At 39.4% G+C, this 14,008-nt stretch overlaps 1 protein-coding gene across 1 annotated transcript in view; it reads right to left on the reverse strand.

Moving 5' to 3' along the window:
- LOC128740985 (protein sickie-like) overlaps nucleotides 1-14,008 on the reverse strand; it is a 348,009-nt gene that overhangs the window by 120,315 nt on the left and 213,686 nt on the right. Inside the window, exons 9-14 of the mRNA XM_053836560.1 lie at nucleotides 12,296-12,783; nucleotides 12,090-12,234; nucleotides 11,573-11,947; nucleotides 11,187-11,213; nucleotides 1,756-1,985; nucleotides 1,387-1,538 (exon numbers count right to left, since the gene is read on the reverse strand). Of these exons, the coding sequence (XP_053692535.1) occupies nucleotides 1,387-1,538; nucleotides 1,756-1,985; nucleotides 11,187-11,213; nucleotides 11,573-11,947; nucleotides 12,090-12,234; nucleotides 12,296-12,783 (1,417 nt within the window). The remainder of the gene's footprint in view (nucleotides 1-1,386; nucleotides 1,539-1,755; nucleotides 1,986-11,186; nucleotides 11,214-11,572; nucleotides 11,948-12,089; nucleotides 12,235-12,295; nucleotides 12,784-14,008) is intronic.

Below are 14,008 nucleotides of genomic sequence, written 5' to 3' on the forward strand. Positions count from 1 at the left end.
CTTTTGAGAAATTTGAGACTTTTACTAGACTGTTCTGAGACTAGCACTAGCACTAGCACAGAGACTCTTTTGAAACTCACTTCAAACTCGTTCGAGAATCCTTACAGAGTGGTTAGAGACTTTACTTATACCATTTAAAACTCATTTGAGATTGTTTTGAGTATCCTTCGATACTCTTTTCAGAATTTTTCGAGCATCTTTTATGGTTTCATATGCTTTTGCGTGCTTTGAGGGTCTTTTGAGACATCTTTGGGACTCCTTTGAGACTCTTTTTATGCTCTTTTGAGTCAAGAGGTATGTTTAAGACTCCTATGAGACTGTTCTGTGACATGTTTGAGACTACTTTAAAACTCTTGAGACTTTTGAGATTAGCATCTTTCGAAACGTTTTTGAGACTATTTTTAAATTTTAAAGACTTTTTTAAGATCATGTCGAAACTGTTTTGAAATGTTGGACTGCTTGAAACTCTTTTCAGACTGCTTTAAGACTCCTTTGGTACTCTTTAGATTCTTTCGAGACTATTCTGGATACTCTTTTGAGACTCCTTTGAAACATTGAAACTGTTCTGAGGCTCTTTTGAGACTATGTTAAAACTGTTTTGAAACTTTTTCGTAGCTCATTTGAAATGCTTTTGAGACTCTTTTGAAATCGTTCACTCGTTCGTTTTCGGTTGCATTCTTATGCTCTTTCGTGCGTTGCGTTGTGACTCTTTCAAGGCCACTTTAAGGTTTCTTTGGTACTCTTTTGACACTCTATTAAACCCCTATTGAGACTCCTTCGAGAATCTGCTGATTTCGAGACTGCCCTCAGACTCTTCGGATTCTCTTTTGAGACTCATTTGCAACATTGAGACTATTCTGAGATCATTTTGTAACTCTTTTGAAACTTTTTTGAGACTCTTTTGAAACACTTTTGAGTATGACTTAACAGCCAAAATCATTGTTGGATTGTTTCACATTAATAGCCAATAATTCGAAAGATGCTTTCGAATTGATGAAAATAATTAATGAAACAAAAAATTGACCATTTGTAGAACTTTTCATTGGCACTACATATATGAAATGTTTTGGTATTCCTGAAATATTCATAGACGCGATTTGTTAACTATCGTTTCCCTGACAGTGAAAAACAAAACTCCACCATCTGACGCAGAAATTATGGCAAGCAGTTTACCCTTAAAATTTGTTTTTTTCCTCTTATTATAAACGCAATTAGGTAGGTATATAATAAATCCCAATAATTAATTAGAAGTGTTTTACGTGCTAAATTATCGAATCTGACCAACTTCATCGTAAATCAAACAAATTCAGCACACCTTTAAACCAATCCCAGTGAAAAATTTCCCCCCACTAATGAAATACAAACGCCTCGAAAGGTGGTACTCACATTTGTTGACAGCTGGCTGGATAGGCTCATTACTTGGTCCCGGGCGTCCGCCAGTTCCCGCTTGAGCCGTCGCACCTCCGTAGCTTGTCGTTCCTCGGCCGATCCGTACAGCGACGAACCGCCGGACAGCAGCGACGCCTGGCTTCCGTGCACTGCGCGATTGGGCGAAAAGTGAGAGATAATTGACGAACGTAAAATTATTAATGGTCTTCTGACGGAAGTGACACCACTCTCCAACGGGGTGGCTGGCTGCCATGATGAAACCGACATTTTATAATGGGAAATTAATATGCTCATGTCCAGCACAGTATGGACTGAAGAGCGAGTAGGTTTCATGCGGGTAGCAAAAAGTGGAGCGAAAAAGCTTACCTTCATCGTTCTTCTTCGGGTACGTTAGCCGGTGGGAGGCGTTGGTGTGCGTCGGCGACAGCAAGCCCCCGAAACCGCGGGCGGGCGGCGTCGGCGAGGTCGGTTGACTCCAGGGAACCATTCCGTTTCCTGCTGCTACGCTGCCCACCGGCAGGCAGTAGTACGGCTCGATATCCACGTCCGGTCCTCGGCTCAGCATCGAGGGATACATCTTTTCTGATTTGGTGGACCTAGATTTCCGCCGGCGGTGAGAGAAATCAAAAGAAAAGAAGAAAAACCGAGCGGATGCGGGCGTTAGTTTAATTGTATGGCATAGTGCGCACATTCGGGTTGCAGATAAAATGGCTAGCCCACTGCGGCAGCGAAGCTATCACTGGCACTACAGCATTCTACTACCGGGTTGACCGAGGAGGATGCTCAGAGATGCTATTTAAAATGCAAATATTTATTCAAATTGTGATCTGAAAGTGGTTGGATAAACTAGCAATGCAAATGAACGGTTTGAGCAAGACTCGGGCCAAAAGTAAATGGGATTTTATGCACCAGGAGGCTTAAGATAATCCATTCATGCAGTTGTTATCGGTAGGGGAAATCTAGAAGGAAACAATCTGTGCAAGTGTTGTTGCGATACAATAGTGAGGATTAGTGTAGGTAACCAGACAGAATAAATTGTTCGTCTGCATTGTATTAAGGCAGCATTTATGAGGAGCATTGTGATAGGACTAAATACAAGCACAAGCAGATAAATCATCATCATCACAGCATGAAACATAGAACAGTATTGATTAGATTATGTTGATATTTGCTATCTAGAGCAAAACCTAATTTTCTGACAGATTGAAGCTCTTCAACAGTTGTCTCGAATGAAGATTGGGTATTCAAATGATTTCATTTGTTCGGTTTCCATTCATAAACGATGCCTATTTCAACATTCACCGCATCCCGAAAGCGGCACAATAGACTAGACCATCAGAAAAGGTGCTGCTGGGAAAACTTGTACGAAAGTTTTAATTGAAAAACTTTCCCAACAGCACGGTTCTTCGATGGTTGTGCTTTTGATGGAAACAATGAGTGTGGTGACTCTCTCGCTGTTCTACGTATTTGGACGATAAGATGAAATTGATGAAGAAGAATGTTTGGTCCAGTTCAGCGCTAGTTAGTGACATCTGGTCGAATGAAGTGGAGAATAGTTAACTGAAATACCTGCCGATGCTGGCGTTTAATTAAGGGTACTCTTTAGTTTGTTTGTTTGTGGAGTTAATCGGATCGTGAGATCATTGGAAACCGATTCGATTGTTTGAGGTGAAACTTGTGAGGGTGGGGAACGAAGTTTGATAAGATAATTTTAATCCAAAGAGCATGGAGTTCCTTCTTTCAAATGGGTTTTTAGGTCACATATTTCATATTGTATTTTATGGGTGAGGGAAGCTGCTGGTGCCATGTTCCTACTAATCTCAATCCAGTAGATCGAATCTCAAGAGTTGCTTTCTTATCAACACTAATCGATAACAAGCTGTGGTGGTACCGTCTCACTCTCTTCCACAAACGTAAAGATGATTAAACGCAAAACACCCTCCCCACATGATTTGCATGTTTGCAATCTTAAAGCTTATCAAACTGTAGCAGTTTTGATTAGCACGGCCTCTTCTGTTATAAAATTTATTAGACAGCATTTTGCTCTGCCTCGTCTTTAGAGAACATTTTTCTGTCTGTTGAGGTTTATCAAAAGTTACCATGCATCGTGCCGATCGTTTTTTTCTAATTAACTCATCACTGTCTCATCAGACAATCATTGACCATACTAGCAATAAATAGCTCGTAAGGTATCAGGGTCTACAAACTGTTTGCCAATTCCCACGATCAGTGTGAGTTGCCGATTAGCCTTGTTGATAATCTTGGAATTTGGCTGCCTGAATGTCGGTTAGGCATCCAAAATCACCCCGAGATCAGTGACCATTTCGCAGTATTGCAGAGGTATTCCATCAATGTTATAGCCGTGAACCAAAGGCTAATATAATGCTTAGTGGCGTGTAATTGCTGGAACACTAATCTGCAAATAAATCTATTAGCGCTTGAATCCTAGAGCAATGATTGCAAGCTTCAATAAGCTAAAACATCTTAGTATCACCCGCGTACAAAGAAAATAGCAAGGGTCCCAGCATACTGCCTTGAAGGATTCCAGAATTGTTAGTGAACCAACTAGGTTGAAATCCAGCAATTTTAATATTCCGTGGGTAGGATTCAAGTTTAGCACATTTAGCACACAGTATTCCATGATCGGCACGTTCGAATGCAACCTTTAGGTCAGTATAGATAGCATCTATTTGGATACTCCGGTCCATACTACGCAGGCCAAATGGAAGTTACAGACCTGGCCTTTTTGAACACCGAAACATAACAGACTCCTTTCAGCTGCAAGGAACTGGTTGGCATTGCAAAGAAAGGTTGAAAATGGAGACAAACGGTGACAAATTAACGATGGCCTTGGCAACTTCCTCGTCCAAAATTGTGAAGATTTCTGTACTGAATTTATTGCTAGGATTGTATCATACTTTCCGCGCCGAAAGTAAAAACTCTTAGGATTAAATTCATCAATGAAATGAGCTTGAATGTATCCCTCATGGATAGTGGATGGTGTATGGCAACGTTACAGAGGGAATCAAGTGCATTCGTGACGGAACAAGGCGACAAAGCTTGCTGATTCCCAAAGACTAAGTCCAGAAATCTTTATTCTGGATATATATAATTGATCTGCTTCATGGTTATGACATTTAGCAATATTTTCCCGGAAAAGTTAAGAATATAGCGATGAACAATAGTCATTTTTAGTAAGAATGTACTCCATTAAGCATACAGCATAGGCATAATGGACTTATGCATTAGGATAAGTATGATAGACAATAGACATAATGGACGACAGGCATAACGTATTGTATGCATAAGGGATATTAAGCATGTTTTGCACGACCTATCCTGCCGTTAGCTTGTAAGAGGTCTAATTGACTCAGTTCAGAAAAAAGGAAACGACTTCGTATATAGCGTGCGATGTTACGGGATTATTCCAAATAGTTTTAAGCCAAATAGTACCTTTGTATTAGGCCACTGTTTTTATGCCAAACGACGCTATGCCAAACAGTGTTATGCCAAATGATTTTATGCTAAACGGGCTGTCCCTGTTCTCATTAGATTGTGATGGAACAATTGGAAAGTGAAGTTTTGTAAATTATGCCTAACGTCCGTTATGCCTATCCTCGTCCATATGCCTAAAGTACGTATATCTAACATCCATATGCGTTTCTTTAGAAAAGTAGTAGAATAAAACGGGACAAGTGGATATATCAAATTAGTACTTCACCTTGAAGCATAAGGCAAGTAATGCAAAGTTACATAGGTGCCGCTTGTCCCCACCCACCAGAGGTGGGCACAATTCCGCTAATCCGCTAACAGCTAATTAGCTCAGCTAACATTTTGGTTAGCGGTTAGCGTTTTCGCTAATTTTTATAACCGTTAGCGTTTTTGTTAGCTTCCGCTAAATTTATGTACCGCTAAATAAACCGCTAACTTTTTTTGGCAGAATGAAATTTTTTGAGAAATTTCACACAGACTTAGATCGAAGGATTCCAAATTCCAAGGTTTTGTACGTATTTTACCAGCCGAGAGCCGGGGTGGCATTTGCCATATCAACAATTTCTCTCCATTGTACTTAGTCTTGGGCTACTCGTCGCCAATCCGTTACGCATCTCGACGCACGTAAGTCGATTTCAACTTGGTTAAGCCATCTAGCACGTTGAGCCCCTCTATTCATGATGCCGGTGGGATTCTTGAAGACAACGAATTTCACTGTACAGTCGTCAGGCATCCCTGTGACGAGCCCGGCCCACTGTAGTCTCCCAACTTTCGCCAGGTGTATGATGGGAATCTCCAAGTAGTGCCTGCCACTCGTGGTTCATATGCCTTCACCACTCTCCGCTATCCGTTTGTACTCCGCCAAAAATAGTCCGCAACACCTTTCGTTCAAATACGGCAAGTGCACATAAGCAATCCAGAGAAAATGTTATTTGGAAAGCTTTCACTAAAATTTTCACAACGATCGAAAACTCCAATGAAAATTCGGGAGAACTATGTCTTGCTACATGGAAATATTTTTTACCCTTTTTTAATGTGCTAATGTGGTAAGCGATAATGGTCTTTAAACATTTTTCGTGAATGCCTGCAATTTTTTTCACAGAACTGATTCGTATAATTTTTCTCAAACGTTTGCAATGATGATTTTTTTTATTACCGAAATTAGCGCTGATCAAAGTATTGCCAAATCTACAGTGCTAACAAATTTAGCGGTTAGCGGTTAGCGTTAGCTTCCGCTAAATTTTTGGTTGACTTAGCGGTTAGCGGTTATCGAAGCTAACGTTTTGATTTAGCGGATTAGCTGTTAGCGAAGCTAAAATTTCGGTTAGCGGTGCCCACCTCTGCCACCCACCTATATGAGAGTACGGCAAGCATAGGTTTTAGGTGTCGTCGAAGGCTCAATACACATCCACTTTTTATGTTACTCGATAGAGACATGGTTACTTCGGTAAAGGTGTAGAAAATGTGAAGTAAACAACTTTGCTGAAAAAAATGACATTTCCATCTCTATCGGGTGCAGAGCTATAAAGCATTTTCTTAGAGAGTTCATTAAAATTAGTTTTTCAAACTTAACTATTGCTGGTTGCATTTTACAAGAACATATTGTTCTAGGCATTTATCGAAGCACTCAAAACAAATGTTTTTGCAGAACACCGCAAATCTCTCTAATCTTTCCTTACAAAGTTATTGCTTATTTAAGCTGGATTTTTCCTTAATTTCACAAGCTAATAGGGCAGAATGGGGCAACTGGGACATGAAATCAGTGCTTCATTTTAAAGCTTAGAAAACTAATTTTAAAAAAGTTCCAAAAAAAGTGATCTGTATCTCTACACGCGGGAGAGATAGACGTATCATTTTTTCAGCAAATTTGTTTGCCTTTATATGTTCTACAACTTCTTCGAAGAAACTATGTCAGTGTTTCCCAACACAAAAAAGTTTTATTGTTAAATTTTATCATAGTAAGGGGAGAGTAGTCAACAGTGAGACAACAGGAACAGTGTGTCAACGGTAATAACTGCGTCATAAAACTTTCCAGGTCCGTGATATTTTTATGGAAACTGAACTTTGTGAACCTACAGCGCATAATGTAGTTTGAGAAAAATTTGTTGATTTTTTAATATATTTTTCAACAAACATCAGTTTTCGGGGAGTCAAAGTAAGCCTTTTTTGCAATCTTACAATCTAATCAAGTGATTTTCAACAAAATACAAAACAAAACAAAACAAAATAAATATTGAGGTTAAATTAAAATTACTGCATGGCATCACTAAGTAATAAAAGTTAATATTTGAAAAAATTTGACAATCGAATTGATTGCTAACTTCGTTTGTTCGTTTATTATTTTTCATAAAACAATTCCTATTGGTAACACTGAGACAATTCTTTCGCTATGCAATTTTTTTTAGATTTTTTTTTGTGCTCAATTGCAAATCAATTCATAGGGATTGACCGTAAATGAATTCTTGAGTGTAAGTTGAAAGTCAGATGTCTTAGTATGCAATACTCGTCGGCTCACTCTTCCCACCTATTGGTTAACAGTGAGATAAAATTACACTTTCACATTTGTGGTTGTAAAACTAATTTAGCTTATAACCAAAATGACTGAAACTTTTTTTCAGACAACTAGAAAGAAATACCTTTTAAATTGATTGAAGAGCTCGTTGGTAGCTATCATCAAAAAAAATTTTTGGACAAAAACAGTCTCACTATAGACGTCCCTCCCCTAACGGGCGGCAGTAGTTTAGTGAGTAAAACATTCGGGTACCAACCGAAAGAGCGCACCTGCCATTGCACATGATTTCTGGTTTTTATTGAAATTTTCCTCCCTTTCCCTTCCCCCCCACAAAATATAAAATTCTAGTCATTTTCTCAATGCTTCAATGGAGGTTTACCAATTTCTTCAAAAAATGGAAATTTTCAAAAAATTATTACTTTTGAATCAAGCAGCGTACAACAGAACTTTTTAACGAAAATTTCAGTAAGCTGTCTCAACAATCCAAGAAAAAAAAATAACTCTAAAAATTTTCCACAACATTTTACGGTTGCTTTGAAAAAGGTTATAAAACTTGAACATTTGGTTTACTCGACCACTGCGGAAACTTTTGTGAAAAACTTTTTCCTGACAGTATTTTTCCAGAATTACTGCTCACAGTTTCGCGAGAGATTGTTTGCCCTTTTGGGGTATTTTGGGTTGATGAGACATGAAATATGAAGTTGATAGTTTTCAGTAAATTAATTCTTCTCGGAAATTACTCAGGAAAGGTGACGGGACGACAACTATAAATATGGTAGCCAAACGGACGTTTTAAACACGTACGAATGCCGCAAAAATGATTACCATAATGTTTGTTTGTTGTAATAAACGACAGTTATAATGCAAGATAGCCATAATGTACGTTTACCATACTTGCAGAATCAGTTCATGCAGGAGCGTGCCCAGACCTAAACAGATGATGGGCCTCTGACCTTTAAAAAAAGAAAATTAGAAAGTAATCGTCGGGCGATGAATCTCGTCGACCGAAAGTTCCACCATTAAGACTTTGTTACATTAAACGTTAAAGAGAAGACAGGATATGTCTTCCAGTCTGTGAAATTTTTGGATTTGAGATTAAACCTAAAACTTGAATGCAGACTTATGGATTAGCATTTAGATTTGAATTCGTACTTGAACTAGGCTAGATGCTGAAGTCAAATTGGGCTTGAAATAGCAATTCGCATTGAATTTGATTTGAAATTGGACTCAATATCGGATATAAAATTGAAATTCGAATTAGACATTGAATCGTAGTTAAAATTGAAATTAAATTCGATTTGTAATTAGTTTAGAAATGGGACATTCAATTGGACCTTAAATTGTACTTAAAATTGGGCTTGAAATTAAACATGATGTTGGATTTTAAATCGAAGTTAAAATTGGAATTAAATTAGATATGAAACTGAACTTAAAATAGAACATTACATTGGACTTAAATTCAACTCGGAATTGGTCTTACAATGGGACTAATTGAACTTGAAATCTGATTTGAAATTAGACAAGTAATTGAACATGAAATTTGATATGAAATTAAACCTCAATGGGACTTAAAATTGGAGTTGAAATTGGCGGTAAAATTGAAATTTAATTTTACTTGAATTTGACTTGAAATTGGTTTTAAAATGGGACACTGAAATTGATCCTCAATTAAACTGGCATTTGATACTAGCATTAGCTTTAAAATCGGGCATTAAATTGCATTAGAAATTGGACCTGAAATCAATGGTGAAATTGAAACTAAATTAGACTTGGAACTGGACTTAAAATGGAACATTAAATTGGGCATTAAGGTGAAATTAGTCGTCATCGATTCTGCAAATTTCAAAAGCAGTTTTTTTGTTTGAAACAAAAATTCTGTTCATGAAAATATATTCGCTGTGTTCAGATTTGAAAGAAAAATGCAGTGAATACATTTCTATAAACAGAACCCTGCTTTTGGGCCTAAAAACTGCTTCCGAAAATTGACCCTCCGACGAAAAGTTGATGGCTGCTAGTTTCCCGTTAAGGGGGCATAGTACTTTTTCAGATCTAAAAAATCGATTTTTTATTTACAAAGATTAACATTATGAGCAAATGTGTTTGAAACCGTTTCGATGAATTCCAAAAAATGACAAAGTTACAGCTATTTGTACCGCGCATGTCTGGAGCGATTACATAGCGAATAATAACTTTACCGCCGTTTTTCTCGAAATCAGGTTTTCAAAGTCACTACCATAAATATCTCAAGAATGGCTCCAGCAATTCACTTGCTCCTTTTTTTGTTTAAAAGCTTATTAAATTATTTAGTGTTTGATCCGTCCTTTTTTCGACATTGCAATTTATGTATTTTTTAGAAACGTTTAAAGTCAATTTTTCGACTAAAAAACTGACTTTTTTGTTTGAATGCCCGCCTTTTTGTTATGCGTTGGAATTTAAAAAAAAGGATGAGTCAAAGACAAGATAATTTAATATACTTTCATGTCGTTTTGGATAAGCCCCCTAGCGCCAATCCTGGTACCGAAATTCAGGTTTTTTTCGAATGATCATGTTCAAGAAGCCAGGGGAGGAGGGAAGAGGTTCCCATATGTAACAAAATTGTAAGTATTAGTATGAAATCCCATATTTAGAATGCAAAAAACTCAAATCGAATTGCCTTTTGCGTTATCGAAAAAAAAATTGATATAAGACCAAAAATATGGTGTAAAAAGTAGTATGCCCCCTTAAATCGCACCTAGATTGGATTTTGAAATTGAACTTGAAATTCGTTTTGAAATTGGACCTAAATGGGACCTGAAATCGGAGGTAAAATTGAAATTTAAGTTGTCTAGAAATTGATTTTAAAATGGAGCGCTGAAATTGGTCCTTAATTTAATTTCACTTGATACGTGATTTGTAGTTGGCCTAAAAATCGGACATTGAATTGCACTAGAAGTTGAACTTGAAATCAGAGGTAAAATTGAAACTAAATTAGACTCGCAACTGGACTTAAAATGGGACATTAAATTGGACGTTAAGTCAGACCTAAATTGGATTTTGCAATAGAACTTGAAATTTGATTCGAAATTAGACAGGGAATTCGACATGAAAATGTATCTACAATTGGATTTTAATGGGATTTAAAATTGGACTTGAAATCGGTGATGAATTGGAATCAAATTGGACTAGAAATTTGCCTTAAAATGGGACATTGAAATATGACTTTGATTGGACTTCAAGTTACATTTGAAACTAGACTTAAATTTGGGCTTAAAATCGGACATCGAATTGCGCTTGAAATTGGACCTGAAATCGGAGGTGACATCTAATTAGACTTGAAATGGGACATAAAATGGGACATGTCATTAGAATCTGCTGAAATTCCTTTTAATTCCTTTTGTTTTTAATAGGAATTCATTTCCAATTAGTTCGCTGTTAATACATTATTATAAATTAAATTTGTGGTAGAAGGTGGGGCACGAGCCCCATTGCTCCCCAGCCTGGGCACGCCAGTGATAATCAACATCGTGAAGAAACTCCCTTTATACCGCGTGTTTGACTTTTCTAATTTAACACAATTGTAAAACGAGCTTATGGAAAATGATTTATCAGTTGTCAAGAAGGATTTTATAATTTGATCTTTAGTAGATAATTTAGCTGTTCATGCAATATCGACTTGCAACAGGTGCAGGTTAAGCCTAAATGGGACATTTCATGCCATGCAGAAAAATGACTTGGTGATTTGAAAATGAACATCAATGACTGTGTGTGTGTGACACTGTTGGTGTGTTGTTTAACTCGCGCATACGATAGCTACCTGGGATAGGTCCTTTCTTTCAAATAGCTGGAGAGAGCATGGTGGTGATGAAACAGTCGGAATGATTGGTTGGAGAAAATTGTTCGATTATTAAAACTTCAACAGGAGAAACAACATGTAATGTGTTTTTTTACTCGTTCGTACATCGAGAAAATGCAACAAAACAACAGACTGGAGAGAGAGAGTTCAAGTGCAAAACATCGGAAAATGAAACTTCGAAATTTTTCATTCGAAAATTCAAAAAAACAAGAAAAAATCTTACATCGAAAACATAGGAACGAAATAATAAAAACAACATCTAAAAAGCCATCGATTGATAAGAAGCTTCACGAAGTTTAGGTACAACAGTAGTGACACAATAGTCAGAAATTGCAGACGATATTTACCTTATGCTATTGCTTCGGTTCAACCGGGGGCTGTGCGTGGCGGCCCCGTGGTGGTGCATAACGGGTTGCGTTTCGCCGCGGGCATGGTGCAGCAGTTTGTTCGGCCGGCTGGCACCGGGGATGCCCGAGCCGCCGGAACCGGTGGTTCCACCTGCAACCATCCCATTGCCACAACCTCCACCACCACCACCGCCGCCGCCGCCGGATCCGAGCGAGAAACTCTCCAAGGAATCGCCCTCGGAGAGCCGGCTCGAGGCCGTACTCGAGTGACGGAGCCACATCGCATAGCTACTGTAGTCGGGCTTCACTTCGGCGTAGGTTTGCGTATCGCTAAGGCTACCGTCGTTTAGCTTAGTGGATCCGCGTGTGGACATTCTAACGGGGATGGAGGATTAACACACCGGGGCAATCAATGTTGGGGAACGTGATGAGAAAAAAAAAGAGGACAGAAACAAGAGATGCGGTTAGTAACTAGGTGACTTCTATGTAGGTCTAGACCCTTGATGAGGAGACAAACCTATGTTGGAAGACATGCATATCTAAACCGGGCTTTGGCAAACTGTGCGTTCCCGAACCAAACCTTTCTTTGACCGATTGACTTAGTTGAGCCGCCCCCGGGCCGGTCAGGGAAAAACTACGATACTGGGCGTGTTGTTGATTTTCTGAAACAAAAAAAATCAATTTAGTCTTTCAAACATAAAAACTGTCGAAATTGTTACTAACTGGCTTGAAAATCTGCCGTCGTAGTTTGCGTTCCGCCGGAGACTTTTAGCTTGCTAGTTCTTGGCACTGCAGAAACGTGAGCCGTGCGACCTCCGGTCAGCAGCGCTTGGCCCTGCTGATCAACGCCGTGCATCGCAGCTCCGTTGGTCTTTTTGACGTACCCAAAACTCTGCGGGACACCTTTCGTCCGGCTGCTGGCGATTTTCGACGAGGAACCGCTCTTCCTCGAATGACCCGGCGAGCTGCGATCTTTCCGGCTGGAGGTGGGACTGGGCGGTTGTGATCCCTGCTGGCTGCTGCCAGCCGACTGTGGTGGGTGCTGTTGCTGGCCGTGGCCGTTATGGGCTACCGATGGCTCCGGTAGCCGGCCCCAGAACTCTCGACCGCTCGGAGCTTGACTGTTCGGACGGGACAGTTTACCGTCCATGGTAGATCCGGTTGGACTATCGCCTACACAGTCCAGATTGTCACCTCGGCTGCTACGACATCTGAAGGGAAGTAAAAAAAAAGTGGGTAAACCATTAACGCAACATACTTTCAGGTCAGGCGAGGGATATTTATAAACTCGGTCGTCGTCGGTCAGCTGCAAGGCGAAACAATTATGCATGCAACCGTAGCCATCAACGTCACTTTCCGACAGGAGGGGTGTTATTTAGTGACCTATGCTGGCACTGTTGTTGTTCTGTGCGGTATGTTTCTAACCACTTATGGATGGAAGGAAAGTCGGTTAGTGACTGTTAGTGATGTTGCTGCAGTGTTTCTGCTGAATGCTCGGAGTTCGAGGGACACTGAACAATTTATTAGAAACAGTGTTTTGATAAATGGATAACCCCACTTTTGCATACGCCCGACGCCCATCGTAATTGATGTGCGAAAAGCGACACCCGCACTATTCCCGTGTGTTGAGCAAGGCAAGAACATGCTCCACCCGGATGACACACAAGCGAGCACGGATTGGTTTGTCGAGGAATGAGTGCCAACAGAACAGAGAAATGGTGGAACATAAACATCACGAAATGTTTCCGATGGCTTTTACGGGCGCATCTCAGGCCGATGGTGGAGCCGAGGATGGCGACGGCAAAGCGGGAAACAGCCCGAGAAAATGGTTCCATTTTCTGCTGTATCGGAGTAAATACGGCCATTATGTGATGCATAAAAAAAATTCACTGGTTGTTTGGTACAGGAAAGCGCCGTCGGAATGCTGGGCTGGCAAAAGTTGGTTGTTTTATGGCAGTCGAGTTGTTTCGTGTTGGGCTTTACCATGAGAGGGGTGCTGCAGGGTGGGCAGGCAGGGTTCAGAGGTGGTAGGTAATTGACGATACGATGCAAGGTCACAAGGTTGTGGATGTACAGAAATGGTTAATCGAAAAACTTCTGTGCCAGTTGCTTTGATATTGAAAAGTCATTCAGTTAAACTGGTCGACAAAATCCGAAAAATAAACGAAAAGGTTTAATTTACTTAAAAGTCTCAATATTAAGTTTATTAGTATACAAATTATTGTAGGAAACATTATTTGCTATCAATTTACTACGGATAATCCAGCGCCTCCATCTATCGAACGGCAATGGAGGATCTTACATTTTACTCTCATTCAATCAGAATGCAGTAAGTGTTTCTTATAAACATAAGATAATTGAAAAGTCGTGTTGTTTAGCGTAATTCAAATCAGCAGAATAACGCTTTGATAAACATAATGGAGTGACGCTTTACGA

Source organism: Sabethes cyaneus, chromosome 3 (assembly GCF_943734655.1).
Source record: "Sabethes cyaneus chromosome 3, idSabCyanKW18_F2, whole genome shotgun sequence".
Classification (NCBI taxonomy): domain Eukaryota; kingdom Metazoa; phylum Arthropoda; class Insecta; order Diptera; family Culicidae; genus Sabethes; species Sabethes cyaneus.